This window comes from Vigna unguiculata, chromosome 5 (assembly GCF_004118075.2).
Source record: "Vigna unguiculata cultivar IT97K-499-35 chromosome 5, ASM411807v1, whole genome shotgun sequence".
Classification (NCBI taxonomy): domain Eukaryota; kingdom Viridiplantae; phylum Streptophyta; class Magnoliopsida; order Fabales; family Fabaceae; genus Vigna; species Vigna unguiculata.
Window position 1 is genome coordinate 38,163,315 of NC_040283.1, and position 20,132 is coordinate 38,183,446.

The 20,132-nt window shown below is 28.9% G+C and overlaps 1 protein-coding gene across 1 annotated transcript; it reads left to right on the top strand.

Moving 5' to 3' along the window:
• Positions 1-6,551: 6,551 nt before the first annotated feature.
• Positions 6,552-8,896, top strand: LOC114186191 (NAC transcription factor 56-like). The gene is made up of 3 exons (XM_028074232.1): positions 6,552-6,875; positions 7,011-7,318; positions 7,665-8,896. Exons 1-3 carry the CDS (start codon positions 6,689-6,691, stop codon positions 8,298-8,300), a joined length of 1,131 nt encoding a protein of 376 aa, XP_027930033.1. The 5' UTR covers positions 6,552-6,688; the 3' UTR covers positions 8,301-8,896.
• The last annotated feature ends 11,236 nt before the right edge of the window (positions 8,897-20,132 follow it).

Sequence of the window (20,132 nt, forward strand, 5' to 3'; positions counted from 1 at the left end):
AGATATGTGGGTGAATAAAAAAGATGTTTGTAGATGAAAGAGACAATGTGGATAAAAGATATTAGTGTCGATAAACAAAATGAGTGTAAAAAGATTTATGAATAAAAATGAAAAAGATAAATATGATAATATATATATATAAAGTGAGATAAAAAATTACAAGTGAACCTTTAATTTGGAACCCTTAAATTAAAAATAATCCACAATTTATATTCGTTATGCATGAATTAACAATAAAATTTAGTATTGAATTAACCGATGACAACTAAAATAAACAAAAATATAAAAGTAAATAAGTTACCATTCATTAAATTGACAGCGGTTTATTTATTTTAATTAGCGTTCGTTAAACCAGTCTACTATACTTAAATAAATATAAATGTTAAAAATAAGAGTATCTTTATTTGCTTTTAATTTTTATTTTCATTAATCAATACTAATTTATTTATTTTAATTAATGGCCGTTAAGTCGATAGTAAAACAAATGTTTATTTAATAAAAAAATTAAAAGTAGTTTTACATTTTCTTAATTTTAATGTTTTAAAAAATTAAGATTTAGTTAACTCTAACTTTAGTAGTATCCTAATTTGATCAATACTAATCTTTAAAAGATAAATTTATGTTTTTTTTAATATTTAAATTAACCTAAGAAAAATATTGTGATATAACTCGGAATAAAACTCAAGATTTGAAACTAATTGAGATTGAGACTTTTTAATAATATCAAAGTGTTTAATAATATACTTTTTATTTATTTATTTGAGCTTATTAGATGAAAATGTAATATGTTATTATTTATGATTAATAATTTGAAATTTATAATTAAAGTTTGTAACGAGGAGTTCTGATAAGTATGACAACAATAAAAGCCTTTGGTCGTCATTGTTTTTACTTTAGAGTCGTCTAAAAAATGTTCTTATAAAAAGTAAGTGAAAAGACATGATTTTTATCATTTGAATGACACTTTATATGAAACGTTGTTCATCCTCTAATAAAAAATGTCATTCCTTTGTTTGATTGCGATATTTTTAGTCATGTTTTCTTTCTACTTCGTTGTTCATAATTCTAATAAGAATACTTGACGTTTATTACGAGGTTTTATTAAAATAAATTTTAAGTAACATAGGTTTATGTTCTTGATGAAAGGTTAAAATTAACCTATGCTAAGCTAAAGGTTTATAAGTTGAGGGGATAATAAACATATTATGAGATACCACTCCACATAATATCCTCTACAAAAAGAAAACTTTCAAATTATTTACAAAATACATTAGGATTCTAATAGTGTTGGATGAAGAATCTTAAAGACGACAATAGTTCGACAATACTCATATTAATGATAGTCTAAGAATTCAATTAGATATGATGAACAAGGTACACAAGATAACTTTGATACATGCAAAAAATCACAAAAAAAAAAAAAAAACAATTAGAAAGCATAATACTTGTATTAAGAAACACAATTTTTAAAAACAACTTGGAGATACTCGTTGCTTGTCAAGATCAAACATGGTATTGAGGACCAAATTGGGATGGATCAATAAAGTTTATACTCTTTATGAAATTGATCATACAATCTTGAAGTTAATCAATAGATTAATATTGATTTCCTAGAATTCCATTCGTTTCAAAACTTATTACAATGGCACACTAAGTCATTTGTTATAAAAAGATTCATTTGTTGTTTAGCATCCAAATTTTTACTTCTCTAAGTTTCATAACTACACAAAGTAATACTAGTTTAAATCGTTACTAAAAATAAATTTGTTAACATTTTATTAAAATGAGTAAATAAAAATAAATAATGTCTTACCTTCCAAATTTATTGATAAATTAGTAAAATTAACAGTGAAATTAAATTCTAAGAATTTCTTATTATTCTCTTATATAGCCTAATTCCCATTCTTCTAAAAAGTGTACTTTTTTTAGAAGAGTATTTAATTTTTTTTTACTTGTTTAATTTTTTTTTTACTTGTTTCATTTTATATCTAAATATGATATAGAATATTAAATCTTAGAAAGGTACAAGTGATTAGATATGAACCAAACTATATACAAAGGTATGTGTATGCATTTAATTACATAATTATATTAGTAAAAACATAAGCCATGAACTAAGCATGGAATATCTAGGTAAGTGCATTTAAGCCACATTAATCTCAATCTTCTTTTTTTCCTTTGAAGCTTGAAAATGTAATGTTATACCTAGGTCTTTGAATAAAATTGTCACATTAATTGTTGGCTTTATGTAGCCTATTAGAATATTACAATAAATGTTTCATTAACAATCAATCAACTTTAGTAACAAAAAATTGTTAGTCAATACAGTGACCAATTTAAAAAAATAAAAATTATTGGTTACTAAATAGTTATTATTATGAATGAAAAGTTATAATTGGTCTCTAAATTGTTTCTAAAATTTAGCTACCGAAGAAATTAGTCACTAAAAGTCACTAAATATTAGCTATCAAGGTTTTTTCTATCAAAGGAATTGATTTCTTAATTAGTCTCTAATTAATTTGTGATTAATTTAGCAATCAATTATAATTTTTTATTCATAATAGTGACTATTTTAGTAACCAATAATTTTTTTTTTGTAAATTGATATCTAAATTAATCACTATAATGACTGACAATTTTTTGTTTTTTAAAATAGATTATTAATGGAACATTTTCTTGTAATGAAAGTAAACATTTGTTGACACTCATGAGATTTGTACGATAAACTCGAATGATCTTGGATGTGGTAATTTTAATAATTTCTTTTATGATCATAATTTCTTTATTTGAAGTTGCTTTTATGGTCGATGAATTTAAATAAATTGTTAATAACCTTAAATTCAGATCAGGACACTGTTTGTGATGTAAAAAAAAAATGGTTTCAGAACACTCATATCCCTTATGGTTTAACCATTTGGGTACACTAAAAAAAAAAATCCTTGATCACTTTAAAAGATAAATAGTTTACATAATATGTTTTCTTAATCCAATTGAAAAAAAAAAAACTAGTGTGGTTAATTAGAGAATTTAAAGAATTATTAATTTTGAAATGGATGAGATTTTGTTTGGTATCATTTTTATTTTTTATTTTGTTATCAACTATAGTGAGATATATTTTAGGTTAATTTTTTTTTTGTTTTAATTTTCGTCAAGTTTTGTCAAATCAGTCCTAATTTTATTTTTGTAGTTAAATAGGCCCCTATTTGTGTTAATTTTGTTCAATTTGGTCTTTTTGCTAACACTTTTAAAATCATTGACGGTAATGAACCGTCACTGTCAAGTGTTATTTCGTGATTTTTTTTTTAATATTTTTTTTATAAATGTTCACGTGCCAACCCAAGGATGTGTCATGTGTCAGATTCAATGTTTTATATCTAATTTAATCTCTATAGTTGTTATTTTTGTTCAATTTAGTCCCTATTTTGTTTAAAATTGAGAAATTTTGTTCCTTTTTAAATTGAGACCAAATTTAATTTTTATATAAAATTTATAATGATGTGAATTTTAATATATTTCATAAAAATGTGAATTTTAATATAAAAATTAAATTTGATTTTAATTTGGAGACAAAATTGATTAATGTTAAAAATATTGAAACTAAATTGAACAAAAATAATAATATAGGAATCAAATTAAATATAAAACATTGATTCTTACAAGTGATACGTTGTTGGGTTGACACATAGACATTTAAAAAAATTAAAAAAAAATAATTAATTAGAAAAAAACACAAAGTGACACGTGAAATTCATTGTTCATAGTCAGTAATGAGTTAAATGGTGTTAGTAAAAGAGGATCAAATTGAACAAAATTAATAAAAATTGGGACCTATTCGAGCATAAAACAAAATTACTGATTTGACAAAACCTAAACAAAAATTAGAATTGAAAAGAAATCTTTTAACCTATATTTTATTTCTTACTTTTTTTTTCCTTCATCAAAGAAGATAAAATGTCATCATGCATTTATGTTGATTATGTTATCATGTCTCCCTCTTTTTAATAACATTGTTTTCACATATAAGACATTCTCATTTACATTGAAGGAGATTGCCTCTTCAACTATAATACATGTAATTAGCTTATCCGATCAACATATTTAACACCAGTGAAAGAAAAAATTGAATTTGAACATATTATCTGAAATCCAAGTTTTTATGCATGCATAAATAATTTATTAAATGAGAGAAATTTGATTTTAATAATGAATTGTCGATGAGTAAAAAAAAAGTTGTTAGATATTTTGACCCTAATAAGTTGAAGTAGTCTCCACCTTGTATTTGTCAGGTGAGTGATGGTAGGACCCTTTGGTCGGTCATAGAATCAGCATTTGGACCCACATCATACTCTAACTATCTCTTCTTTTCTCTGCCACAAAAATAACTATGTCTTTATTACCAATTTATTTCATTATTTTCATTGCATCATTTCCTACTTCCGCTGTTCCAAATGCCCATTTTTTTTGTCTTTATCCTCTTTGTCAAACCCATCTTACAAATTTCAAATATGCTTAAATATTTTTGAAAATATAATATCAAATAAAAAAATTAAATAATATATCACTGTAAAAATATTTCCTTAATAATTAATTTTAATAACAAAAAACAATTAATTATTATAATAATCAATTCAAATATCAAGTTAAATATTGTTGATAACTAAATTAATTTTTAAATTAGTTATTACAATGAATTTATTTTTAAATTATTCATTAATATTAATTATCAAAATTTTAGTTAAAAAATGTCATTAAATTAATGATAAGAAAAACTTGGAGATCAATTTATTTAATAGATAAAACATTAATAGGTAATATTAATGACTAATTTAAAAATTAATTCATTATAATAATCGATTTATAAACTAATTTAGAAATTATTTTAAATATCAATTACTTTTAATTTATAAATTTATATTTAAATTGATTACTATAATAATTAATTAATTATTGTTAGATATACTTTTATAATATATATATATATATATATATATATATATATATATATATATATATATATAAATAAAGATCACATAAACGTGTTACAATTTGGTATATAGGTAATAAAAAAAAGGTTAGAACATATTTGTGTTCAAGATTTTCGTGAACTCTTATATCCTCAAACAAACAGTTTCTTGGATTTTCAATTTTTACTCCTAAAATCAATTAAGCAATTAATAAGTGAATATTGTAGTCCAAGTTAAATGAGTGAAATTAATTATTGACTAGGAACAGCAAGCCCTGTGATTTTATATATGATTTTCCGTTTTCTTAAAATGTGCTCCACTTTGATCGATATGATTGTTTTTCGTAGGATTTATCAATATTTTCAATCCCAATCCCCATATTAAATAGGAAATACCAAAATATAACAAATTAAATTAGTATTTCCCTTTTAACACAAAACCCTATAGTGCTAATAGTAAGTAATGAGGGTTTAATTAGTATAACTGGAATATATACTTTTATAGCAATATATTAAGTTTAGTCTATACAAACGAAAAACAATTAATAATTTCATGTGTGAAAACAAAGACTCCCAAGCCTTAATTAGATCTCATTCAACATTTTCCTTTCTCTCAATAATATATATATTTCTCAACCATAACACTTTGCATAGTTTAATTTATAGTACAACTTTTAAAATCTATATATAATATCTTGAGCATTAGTTGATAATTTGTTGAAGAGTTCATGTGAACACTTTGACTCTGATAAAATTATGTTGCGACTAGGTATATAAATCATAGCGACACATGGATAAACAGATATCTAATTAAGTTAATTAGCTACTAATTAAAAGTTAGCACATAGAAGTATAATTATCATTTTTTTAATAATTAATAAAATTAAAAAAATTAAAATTTGTATACTAGCTAATTCAAATAAAATTAGAGAAAGATATATCATTAAAATTGGAGAAGAATAAAATATTGTGGCTGAGAAAAAAAAACGAAAAGATGTAAATATATATGATGTATTCTTACTTACCATTCCCATGGTTGGAGGTAGGAAGTGGGATTATGACATGGGTCCCACGTGATTAGCATGGTAATTTTCTTGTTACAAATGGATTGGTGGCTCCAACAAAAGCAGAGACTAAAATCTTATCTTCACCACCACACCTTACACTTATCATTCCACTCCAACCTTTTTCTCCCATAACACAAAGTACAATTAAAATCACCATCAGTGAAAAAAACCATACCATAATAATAATTATAATTATAATTATTATAATACAAAAACAAAAACAAACTGCACATCACACCCACGTGTCAACCTCTCCTTCATTTCGAATCCCATGTGTCAACCTGTCAACGGCCAGAATTCCAGTTCACGTCATCATCACACACCCACCTTTCTTCCATACACGCGCCGCCACCTCACTCCGCAGGGTAAATCCATCATCCCTCAGAAGACAAAAATACCCCTCCTTCTCTAACACGTCGCGGGTCCATTGGGTGGTTGTCATAGACCCTTCCGCACCGGATCGTTCCCACTCCCGTACCAATATAAAACATGGGCCTCACCCTTATGTGGGGTAGCAAAAACAAAACATTTCGTCCCAACTAATAACATGTTTTCTGTGGAAGCCATGGCCATAACATAACCACCACTTGAAAGAACCCGTCCCAGTGAAAACAAAACAACAATAACAAACACAGACCCCAGCTTTGGTTCGGTGACCATGGAGAGCACCGACTCCTCCACCGGTTCACAACAGCAGCCGCAATTGCCACCTGGCTTCCGGTTCCACCCCACCGACGAGGAGCTCGTGGTCCACTACCTCAAGAAAAAAGCAGCTTCGGTTCCTCTTCCCGTCGCCATAATCGCCGAGGTCGATCTCTACAAGTTCGATCCATGGGAGCTACCCGGTAATTGCAATTCATCCAAGGAATAGAAAGACTCAGACTTTACGTTCAGAACCGAAATGGGTTTGCTTTGTTTTTGGTATTGATTTTGTTTGTTTTTCTTGTCAATTTTTTTTTATTTTTTTTATGGTTTGGCAGCTAAGGCCACGTTTGGGGAGCAGGAGTGGTACTTCTTCAGTCCGAGGGACAGGAAGTATCCGAACGGAGCGAGGCCAAACAGGGCGGCCACATCTGGGTATTGGAAAGCCACTGGGACTGATAAGCCTGTGTTAACCTCTGGGGGAACCCAGAAGGTTGGAGTGAAAAAGGCTTTGGTTTTCTATGGAGGGAAGCCCCCAAGAGGAATCAAAACTAATTGGATCATGCATGAGTATAGGCTCGCTGATAACAAGCCTAACAATAGGCCTCCTGGATGTGACTTGGGCAACAAGAAAAACTCTCTAAGGGTAATTCACTACAATTTGATTCATACTAACAGAATTTCATCATTTTATCACATCATCTGTTTCTTAATACGATATATATAAGATGTGGTGATATGATGGATTTGTCTTGAATGTCCGTGTGAAAATGTTTTGCTGTGATGGATACAGTTAATTCAGATGCTGTTCTCCAGTCATCAGTATTGGAGTTTCCTCTATATATAGTATGTTGTACATGTGTGGCTTTGATTCTGATAACAACGTTTGAGAAACGTTATCTGTGTTTGTTTTGTTGAGGAATTAAATGTTATGTTGGGTTGTTCTCTGTCTCTTTTGTGGGTTTCTGAATGTTGTATATGTGTTTGTTTAGCTTGATGATTGGGTGCTGTGCCGAATCTACAAGAAGAGCAACACGCACAGGTCTCCGATGGAGCATGACAGGGAAGATTCAATGGAAGAGATGATCGGAGGGATTCCTCCGTCGATCAACGTGGGGCACATGAGTGGGAGGTATCATCATCATCATCATCATCATCATAACCATCTTTCAAAGATGTCGACAGGCTACAGCAGTGCATTGCTGGAAAATGACCAGAACCTGTTGGAAGGGATGATGATAGGGAACGGATCAGTGATGAACACAAGCACTACTGCCATGGGGGCTTCAAACTCCAACAAGGCAGAGCTTTCTTTTGTGCCAACCATGACTCACTCTTCCAACACTTGCAAAAGAACACTGTCGTCGCTGTATTGGAACGATGAGGATGTGGGTGGAACCTCATCATCGAACAAGAGGTTCAATTTGGAAAGTGGGGACAACAATAATAATCATGGAAGTGTTGTGAGAACTGATCAAGATAATGGCACCGCCACCTCAATCGTGACTCTGCTTAACCAGCTCCCTCAGACCCCTTCATTGCACCAGCAATCCATGTTGGGATCCATAGGCGATGGACTACTTCGGACAACAACATATCAAATACCAGGAATGAATTGGTATGCTTAGAACAATATATCTTTCAGGTTTATTTAAAATTATTGATGAAAAAGATGAAGAAGGAGATGTTGAATTAGTATAAGAAGAATATGATGATGTGATGATCCTCAGCTGCTGGAACCTTACACTATATACACTCTCTTAGATTGTAAAGATTATTGAGATTTTGGTTGTTAGGAAGATGGAAGCAGTTGTTAGAGTCTGATGAATTAGATGGGCCTCATGGAGTGAACTTCTTCAACCATTGGAGGTAGCTGCAGCCAATAACAACGCTACTAAAGGTGAGGCCATGGGATATTTTTAGCTAAAATTAAATATAGCTTTATACGGTTATATAGATATCTGCTTGTTTTATTGGTATGTAAATAAAAATGGTGGTGTGCTCTTGATGTACAAATATTCAAAAGAGAAGAAAGATTTCAATTCAGCTGTTATATGATTTAGGATACAAATTAATGAGCTTTGTGTAGATCATAAACTTTACAACACGATCTATATATATTCATATATGTGAATATGTGAATTAAGAAAACAAACTAGTGTTTGTGAATGTATTATTCTGTATTGTTGTTAAGAGCTTGATATATACATAAATATTGATCTGATTTTGATTGGTTTTGTGTGAATTTGTGAGTGAGTAGAGTTAGCAGAATAGTATTTTGTCCAAGTGTAACATTTATGGTAACGAATTCTCGATCACGTCTCTGCATGTAACCTAGCTAGAAGGTTGTTTGTCTCACTCACATCTTTATCCTTTTGCCCAGAATTATTCCCCACGAATCTTATTGAGTTGGAACATGTGTATAAGCAAATAAACACATATAAAGTATGCAATATTAATTTGTTTGTTATGAAATAATTTTCACCACGTCCTGTGCGATGTGCAACTTACTAGCAGCTACAAGCTTTTCTGATGATTCATTCATTCATTCACACGCACCAACGAAATTTTTCTCAGAAAATATTCTACATGATGGTATTTGTCTTATACTATGTCAAGCAAAAAGTGGTAATCAGGATGAGAAAATTAATTATGATTAAGTTAATGATTATTTTATTAATCATATCCGTTCACGTATGATGATGCTATTACTGTCTTGGGAGAGAGGTGTGATGAAAGAAGTGGTAGTGGATGTTGATGCATCGCCTATTTAATTACTTAATCTTATCACATTATCTTAAACCTTAATGTTATTAAATGGAATTTTGGGTTGTGATGCCATGAGACTCCATCATTATCCGGGACTAGTTTTGGTGGTGTCAATTTTTCTTTCCCTATTTTCTCACTTCTAAAAATGTCATTGACTCGTACAACCCATATCTCAGGATAAGCTACCCTTTTTCTTTTTCCACTACAAAACCAGTACCAATTAATTCACACAGTATACCTCATCATCTTCACAAAATCTGACACTCCACCTTACTTCATCATAATCAATTCGACATGCGCACATCAAAACTTCAACATGACGTAATTAATATCAACTTACTAATAAATAACTCAACACTAATCAATTAACAACCTAAATACTTGGTTGATACATGTCTATGATGACAGACACCAGAAATTTTTGAAATGCAGATTCTTCACAGAAACTAATAACTAACATTTTTCGATAAAAATTTACGAGGAAGAAGATGAATTTGGATGGAGGTAGGTGTGATTGAATCTGAAAAGGGTGTGAGATATTTGAGGATGGGTGTCATTTTCTTTCGTGGGAGTGATAAGACGTAGTTAACTATATTCCACCAGCCAGAGGTCACGCAAATAGACAAGAAAGTCGATTTCAGTAGCAGCTAGCTTTCTTTGTGGCTTGACTCTAAGGGACCATTCTTGCTATCATCTAAAGGAATCATTATCCTAATACCACACAAATTTAATACCCTTTTAATTGCATTCCCTTCTCAGGAAAGAATACAAATCAACTTTATCAAATTTACCATCATTTGTGCTTCGTTTTGGAATGGATATCATAACGATTTTTCTTTTCACTATTATTGCTCTTCATATGCATGCCCTCTCTTCTTTCTCATGCTCTCACATACCCTAAATGCATCCATTCAATCTCATCCATATGCTCAATTTCAAAAACAAATCCACCACACCTGCATACATACACAAAGACAGAAAAAAACCCTAAAGCTTTATACCATATTTAAATTAATGCACATAAAAGAATGCATATTGGTTTAAATCATACATTTTTATGATTTATACATATATATATGGATGAAAGTCTTATATTATATATTTAGTTTATTCATCTCTAATAAAATATATTCTTCAACATGTGATAGGGATATAAAATTAATTAACTAGATGACAAACGTTTATACTCGCACCACTCATTAACCTTATATATACAATACAAATTAACATATCCACAGATTTTTTTTTTTTATATATATAAAATATATCAGGTTTATTGAATTCCATGTTAATTAATAAAAAAAAAACGATTGATACTTCGTTCCACGACGCCGTTTTCATGAATAATAAATATTTGAAATATAAGTAAATTTTCATTACTAGATAAGAAAGCAATAATATCTAAGTAGTATGAAAAATGATATATGCATAATTAGAAAGATCATATCAAATTATTCAGATTGGCTAATTCCATATATATATATATTAAGTGGCATAAATTGAACATCTAATTAATGTAAACTTTTATTATCCCAGTTCATATTAAAGACTCATAGCATATATATTTTCTTAAAATAGGTGACTTCATCATTATTAAGATTGTGATTTCTTTCTGTTATTTACTTCTATTTTATATATTTTTCATTAAAAAGATTATAAATATTTTAAAATTTTGTTCCTTCAGTGTCACCGAAATTGACTTTTTTATTTTTATTTTTATACTTAGATAGGTAAATAGTTGCTGTAGTATAATAAACATTGACATATTTCGGTTATTTAATTATGCTGATTTTATTTGCACTCCGTTAATAGTTAAAATAATTGAATATGTGTTTGACTTTTTAAGTAATTGTAACGTGTCTTTATTAAAAGTGAAACTAATGTTAATATGTCATGGCTTAAATACCTTTTTGGTCCTCATTTTCGTAGTGTTTGTTACGGATGGTCCTCATTTTGACAGAATGTTTAAAGTGGTCCTCATTTTGATCGAATGTTTAAAATGGTCCTCATTTTCACAATTCGTGTTTTATTTGGTCCTTTCCTGTAACGCCGTTTAAATCATTAACGAAGCATTGTACAAGTGGCACATTTTGTATTAGGGTGTGTTACAGGTACTGTAGAGGTGTGGTAATTAGATATTTGGGGATAAATAAGTGAGCTAGGGTTTTGGTAAGGAATGATGAATATCCCTTGCTGCCATGCTATTGTAGCAATGAATTTCATCAATATCAATGCTGAGGACTTCATACCAATCTGTTTCAGGAGATCCATCTACGAAGAAATATATCAATCCATCATCTTTCCAGTCAATGGTGAAGTCTTATGGGAAAGAACTCCCTACCCTAACGTTCATCCACCACATAAGAGGATCTTACCAGGAAGACCCAAGAAAAAAAAGAAGGTTGGAAGAGTGGGAGTTGAGAAAGGATAACACACAAATCAGCAAAGGAGGTCATAGCAAAAAATGTAGCATATGCCGTCAGATTGGACATAACAGGAACAATTGCCCCAGATAAGCCTGTGGATGAGCAGACTGCAACACCGGCTGAGACTGCATCGGATGCCCAAATTGTTAAGAATGCACCAACTACTGAAACTGCTGAGAATGCACAAATTGCTGAAACTCAAACAACTCAACCACCAAGGAATGAAGTGGAGAGTCAAGCAGCACCACTACATACACCAGAAGAACCATCTCAGCAGTTTAGGATGAAATTACAGATTAGGAGGAGGCCATGATAGCAGTTACAAACCTCTTAGTTATTTTTTGGAATTTCTGAGGTATAATTTTTTATTGATGTACTGCATTTTGATTTTCCTTAAACTTTGTTCAATTTCACTTTTGTCAAACATTGATGTAGTGCATTTTGATGAGGATGAATTAATGTTATGAATTTAACTTCTTCCAAACTTAGATCAATTTAATTTCTCCCAAGCTTAGATCAATATCACTTACTTCAATGCTCAGATTAAGATGTCATTTTGAACATGTTGGGACTAATATCAACATAATCAAACTAATTCATTTCTTCATTTAACAATAGTACAAAACAGATTGGACTTTAAAAGATTAAACATAATAACAGTACGAATAATACAATAACAACACAAATGAACCCTATTACTAATTGCAGCCTCTTCTCAGCAACCTTCAATGACTTATCCTTTTCATCAACACCACCATTTGAAAAAGTTGCAGCCCACATTATTGGAACCACCACTATGTAAATCAATAAACCAAAAATTAAAACCAATCTATTATTAACACAAAAATAAAAACAAATTGTACCCAAAATTTTCTACCAATATTCTTTGGAGTTCTTGCCATCCTCAAAGCTCTGACATCTCTCAACTACAAATTGGGGTTAATCCATTTCTCGTTGAACCACCAACAGTGCACGAAGTGATACAACACGGTTGCCTCTAACGATTACAACCAAAGGTAAAGAAAGAATATTAGGACCGTAACATACCTATATAATGAGATTGCAAGAAGAAGAAGAAGATTGCAGCAACACCAATTGAGAATGGAGAAACAAGATTGCCAAAACTCACCAACTGTTCAAACATTCCCTACCAAAACCGTAGCTCACTTATTTATCCTCAAATATCTAATTACCACACTTGTACAGTACACGTAATACACTCTAATCCGTGCCACCTGTACAATGCTACAATGCTCCATTAATGATTTAAACGGCGTTACAGAAAATGACCAAATAAAACACGAATCGCAAAAATGAGGATCATTTGAAACATTCGATAAAAATGGGGACCATTTTAAACATTCTGTCAAAATGAGAACCATCTGCAACAAACACTACGAAAATGAGGACCAAAAAAGTATTTAAGCCATATGTAATTAATCTTTTAAGAGAATCTTTTACCATTTATTTTTTACTTTCTAAATTTACAATCTTTAAGAATTATTTCAAAAGTAATTCATATTAGGGTTATTTTTTCTTTTAATAAACATATATCACAATTACTAAAGATGAAACTTGTACTCAATTATATTAAATATTAATGAAATTTAAACAAAACTAACATAATTAAAATCGTAAGATTGTACTTTTTCTTTTCTTTTCTTTCTAATTGCACTAAGACTGCGATATATTCATACTTGATCTACTGAATTGACTAATTACCTTAAGTAAAATAAAAACTACAGTGTTTTCGTATTTTATGATTAAGAAATCAGAATCAAATTTACATGATTAATAACTAAATTAATGAACTTCTATAACATGGAAACTAAAGCAATGAATTGATAATTTTTTTTTTTATATTTAAAAGACTATTTTGCCATTGATTTTTTCTCCGGAGGATGAAAAAGTCAAACTCGCGTATCCCTTAACAATTGAACAAAGGTGTGGCCTTTTTAACTTATAGTATAGGGCAATGAAAATTTGAAGGATTAATGCAATAACTTACACATGTAGAGAGATAGAGAGTGTTGTCTTTATCATGTTAATCAATTTGTAGCACTATTTCACCGCAAAACAAGAGAACAAATTGGAAAAAAGTTTGAGAAAGATCTATGGAGGTTTTGACTTGTACTGAATTTAATAATTGAGGGAATAAGTGTGTTCATTTTCATAGATGGAACTTGCCCAAAAGAAAAGAAAAGAATGAAGGCCTCTGAATCATGATTGATGTGTTGTATAATAAATTCCATGCAAAATGATAATATATAATAATAATATGTGGCGAAAAAGTCCATTTGAAGAATCTGCTTCTACCCCTTATAAGAACTATTACTTCAGTGCCTTTGGTAACATGAAAAAAAAAAAAAACGAATCACTTGGGTGAAAAAGGAAAACAAAAACACGAAAGCAAGATAATTGGAGACTTGTATTATGCCTCCAATTAAATCTTTCATATATTGATCAAATAATGAGTTAACTAATTCATGTTGAGAAAATTTTTTTTTACTAAGTTAAGTGTATAAAAGTTATTCCTGGATTGTATACTTTTGTTTTGTTTTTGTGTTATTGTGTGGAATATCTCCAACTTTAACCTAGCTTGAGGAATTTGAAAGTTTCATTCAAATCAATGACATATTCGTTTTAGAGTTATTTTCTTTTGTTTGAGTGATTAGAAGATCTCACAAAATATAATAAATGTGTTTGGTTATTTATGTTGAAACGTTATTGTTTAAGTTTTTTAAGTTTTTAAGCATTCTCACTAAGTACAAAATTCGGTCAATTTATTGTATTTTTCCAATCTACAATACATTGACTTAGTTTGAGTTGATGTTCAAGGTATGAAAGGAAATATTAACGAAGGTGAGTTATATGTTACATTAAGTTAATTATTATCACATATTTTTATTAAGTTTTAAAGTCGATAATAAATTTAACTATTTCCAATTTCTAAAGTCTTTCTTAACTATTTTCAATCTATTGATTTTTTATAAATTTTATATTTTGAATCCTTTGTTTGAATTTTCCATCAGTCAAATAAGATGACATGATTGCTATCTTGCATAGTTATATATTTTTACATACAAAATTAAAAATGACATAATTAAGTTATGAGTTTTTTTTTATAATTTTAAGTATTTTCAATTAAGTTTTGAGTAAAAATTTTCATGTGAATAAATATATAAAATTTGTATATATTTTTAATTTTGGTGAGAATATTACTTTATATTTTTTATTTAAATTAGTTTTTAGGAAATATTTTAGTTTTAGAAATATATTTCAATTTTTTAAATTAGTTATTATTTTAGATTAAGATCGAGATATTATAAATACTTTATATTTGATATTATATTACATTTTGGATATAGAGAGTATATCAATAAAATACAACAACAATAATAGCAACAATTTCTTCATACAATATATATTTCATATATCTGTAATATATTGTTGGTTCTCAAGTGAGTATTTACCAAAGTCCCACATCGAGTAATATGAAGAAGAGGACAGTAGAAAAGTATTGTGAAAGTAAAGAATTAGTTTTGGAATTGTCACCACAACTCAATAGGTCTCTTGGATGTATGTGGACTTGGGTAATTCTGTATCATTAGAAGGTTTACAATTTTTGTTAGAAAAATTGTACTATGAAGGGTTTGCAGTTTTGGTCCATAAAAAATGTAAAAAGGTTTGCAATTTTTGGCTGAAAAATTGCACTTGAGTGATGATGTTTTTTGTTGAGTATTTGTGGACAGAAGCGGACCTCTTTGGAGGCAGGGAGGGGCCCTGGCCCCCCCTCAATTTCGATTATATATATATATATATATATATATATATATATATATATATATATATATATATATATATATATATATATATATATATATATATATATATATATATATATATATATTTTCTTTATATATATATATATATGTATATTTTTTTCTTTTTTAATTTTTTAAATTGTAGGCAATATATATTAAAAATTAATAAAAATTAAATTTTTTATTTCTTTTATTTAAACATAATATTTAATGTAAATACATAATAAAACATAAAATTGACACTAGGACTAGGTTAATTACATCAACAAAGCAAATCATGTATATTAAGAGTCTCAATTTTAATGAAAAGATCATTGATCTGTTTCAAGGAATTTAACGAAATTTATCATAAAAGATTTTGAATTACATCAGTTTTTCAAAAATCAAGATCAAATTGAGATTAAAAAAAAATGGAGGACCAACTTAAAATTCTTAAAGGAAAGCATGAATCAAAAAAGTAATTAAACCAAATTTTTATTAATATAATTTTTATTTTTCTTTTCATTGTCTTTTTAGTTTTTCACAAATAGTAATAATATCTCACTCTCATATGCCTTCTTTTTGTTTTTAAAGTAAAAAAAAGTTAGACATAAACTTATTATATTTCTCATTTATCATCTTCCTTTCCCGTCTCTTGTCTTACTTGATAATGAAAACATTTTTTTTATCTCATGAGCTTTTTGTATATTTTTTTTTATGAATATAGAAAAAATAATAATGTATTATGTATTAATAATAATGAATATATTTTTCTTTTAATAATTACGTGTCTTAATTTTTTATTAGATTATGATCAATTATTTTTTAGTATTATTTACAAAAAAGGTACATTGATAAAGAATGGAAGAATAAATTAATCGTTTGAGAGTGATGAAAAGGAAATTATTGACAAACAAGATAGATTCTATCTCTTCACCTATTTTGAAACATTATACTAATGATAAAAAATGTTCAGTTAGAGAAGTCTTTTTTGAAACATTATACTAATATCGAATCTAATGATCTCAAAATTATATTACTTTGGCCCCTCCGACACTTTTGGTCAAGATCCGCCACTGTTTGTGGATGTAGGTCTTGAGGTGTCAAACCACGTTAAATTTCTGTGTGCTTTTATTTATATTTTTCTGCTCTTATTTGTGGTTGTTGTGGTTGTGTTTCCGCTTGAAGATATTATTTTCTTAGTGTGTGATTTCCCAACATACATCCCATATCTCTCGTATTTCCAAAAGCCCTTAAAAATCCCAACATATTTTGTTGTCAAATGATGTGACCCTTTTATTTTATGGTCTGAGGCAAAGTGTCACAAACTTGGAAAATAATATAATACTATTATGAAATAAAGCGAATAACAAAGAGAATAATAGACAATAGAGAAGAGAATAAACAATAGAGAATAGAGAATAGAGAATGAGAAAATATGAAGCAACTCATCTGTGTATTATTATTGATAGAAATAGTCCTATTTATAGATACAACATATAATCCATAAAGAAAACAAATCAACTTAGTTAATACAAATATTTACATAAAGAGTAATGAATCATATGAGTATCAATCATATGAGTAGATGTATCCAATCAATGGACAATCATTAATTCATAACACCCCCCCTTGAGTGTCCATTGATAAAAGAATGTGCCTCGTTAAAACCTTACTAGGAAAAACCCTTTGGGATAAAAAACCCAGTGAAGGAAAAAGAGTACAACATTCTGTATTCTTTAATACAATATTGTTCATCACATATTCTATTTCTTCCCCTCATGTAAACTTACATTATTAAGGTGATGGAGTCCGAACTTGTGAATCGTTTGCTCAAAAGTTCTTCTTGGCAAAAACTTCATAAATAGACTTGCCATATTTTCACATTAATGAATTTTTGGATATCTATATCATCCTTTCAATTGAACAATACACTATTGTCTTCATATATGGTTGTTGATTCCATCTTTGTCGGGGATAGTCACAAGTTTCTTGCACATGTTGAATTATAGACATTAGCCAAATATATTCACAACTTTTCTTGTAATTCTGTATGATTAGACGATGTTGCTACTATGGTTTGTTTCATATACCTTCATGAAACCATTGTGCTACCACATATGATCAAATATCTTGTTTGTGATCAACCATTGTGAAATTGTGAGAATATGTAAGATAACATGCATATACATAACCCATTCGTCTGAATCTGAATCATTTGGATGAAATAAGCTCATATTCGTAGTACCCTTAAAGTAACGAAGTATATGTTTTACTCCAAACCATTTTCTTCTTGTAGTTGAAGAACTATATCTTGCTTAACAAATTTACAACAAATGAAATATTAGATCGAGTATAATTAACAAGATACATTAGTGTTTCTATGACACTAAGATATGGTACTTTTGGACCAAGAAGATCTTCATCATTTTCTTGAGATCTAAGAAGAGTTTTGATCAACATCTAACGATCTCATAACTATTAGAGTGTATAATGGACATGACTTGTCCATTTAGAACATTTTAAGCTCCTTGATTATATGAGCATCTTGACGTATAAAAAACACATTTATTTAAATACTCAATTTCTAATTTTAAATAAGACTTTGCCCTTCAAAGATCATTCATCTCAAATTATTTCCTTGAGTAATCAATTGCCTTTATGAGCTTGTTAGGAGTTCCAACGATGTTTATGTCATCTACATAAACAATAATTATGGCAAATTCATTTTTGGATCTTTTCATATAAATACAAGAACAAATAGGATCATTTCTATATCCTTCTTTTAATAAGTACTCAATAAGACGGTTATGCCACACATGTCCTGATTGCTTTAATCAATAAAAGAACATGTTCAATTTTATTGAATAACCCTCTTTAAAATTTGTTTGTTGGGCAAATAAAATCCTTCATGGATTTTCATATAAATATGATTCTCAAAAGAACCATACGAATAGGTTGTAACATCATCCATTAAACGTAAATGCAAATCTTGTTGTGCAACTAGGATAATCGAATATTGCAATATTTTTGCATCCAATACTAATGAATATGTTTTTTCACAAATCATTACAAGGTTTTGTGAACAACCTTGAGCAACCAATTGCTTTGTATCTAATAATTTCATCATTCTTAATTTGATTTTTGCGCAAAAATCCATATGTACCTAACGAGTTTCACAACTTTAGGTGTGCGAACTATATGTCCAAAAACCTTTCGTTTAGCAAGCAAATATAATTATGCTTCTTTGCATATTTTCATTTTGGCCAATCTTTTCTTTATTGACAATCTTCAATGATCATTGCTTATTGATCCTCATTGTCATTCATAGCATTCATCGCTATGTTATAAGTAAAAGTTTCGTCAATGTTAACTTCATTTTGATTCTATATTATATGATTCATGACATAATTTATTGAGATCTCATCATTTTCAACAATTTCAGGTACCTGAGGTTCTTCTGAAACCTAACCATTAATTATGTCAAATGAATCTTTTGACATTTCAACCTTTTTGATTAGGTCATTTTGCATTTTAGCTCCCTTTCTCATTCAAGAGTTTTTATCTTTGGAACCAATAGGTCTACCACGCTTCAAACGTGTCCACATGAGTTTTTCAACCCTTTTTTTTGCATCATAATAACTTATCATGTCAAACAAGACAATCATTTTGATTTGTAAACTTCTGGTTTACCATGACATGCATTTCAATTGTACTAATAAACTTGTAGTACAAACTATAAGAGAATGTTAATAATTTCTCGAATACACTTTCTTTTTCAACTGAATCATAGAGATATAAAGATATTTCACATCTTTTTCATTGTTTGTCTCAATATAATATCCATTTAGACAAATATCCTTGAAACTTAATAAGTTTTTATTTAACTTCTTGGTAGAAGTATAATAGCTCTTTTAGAGTCTTCAAATATATTTGTAGTACTATAAATACAAACATTGATGTCTCATATTATCAAACAAGAGAAAAATGCATTACTCTTGAGAATTGTATAAGTTATTGCACTATCAATAAGACACATATCCTTTGGTACTAGTGCAAACATTCGTTTTCATATAAACGTAAATTTCAATATGAGATTTTTTTTGTAACACTCTCATAATGAATGAGGTGATCAATGCTTCCATTTGCTTTAGCAAAGAAAATAATAATATCAAGATGAGTAGCATCCATATGACCATAATCAGAATCACCATCTTCGTGAGCAAAATGTGTTCCTATGTTCTTCTCGTTATTTGTAAGATGTTTTGGTGTACAATAAGTACAACTCAAATGGCCTTTACCACCATAATGATAATATATACTTTCATCTTTTTGTCAATATTTTCACATTTTCCTTTTTCTCTTTTCACATTATTGTGCCACTTATGGTGACAAAATGTTTCTTTGAAATTTTCTTTATAACCATGTCCATAATCAATATCACGATCACAATCATGAAAAT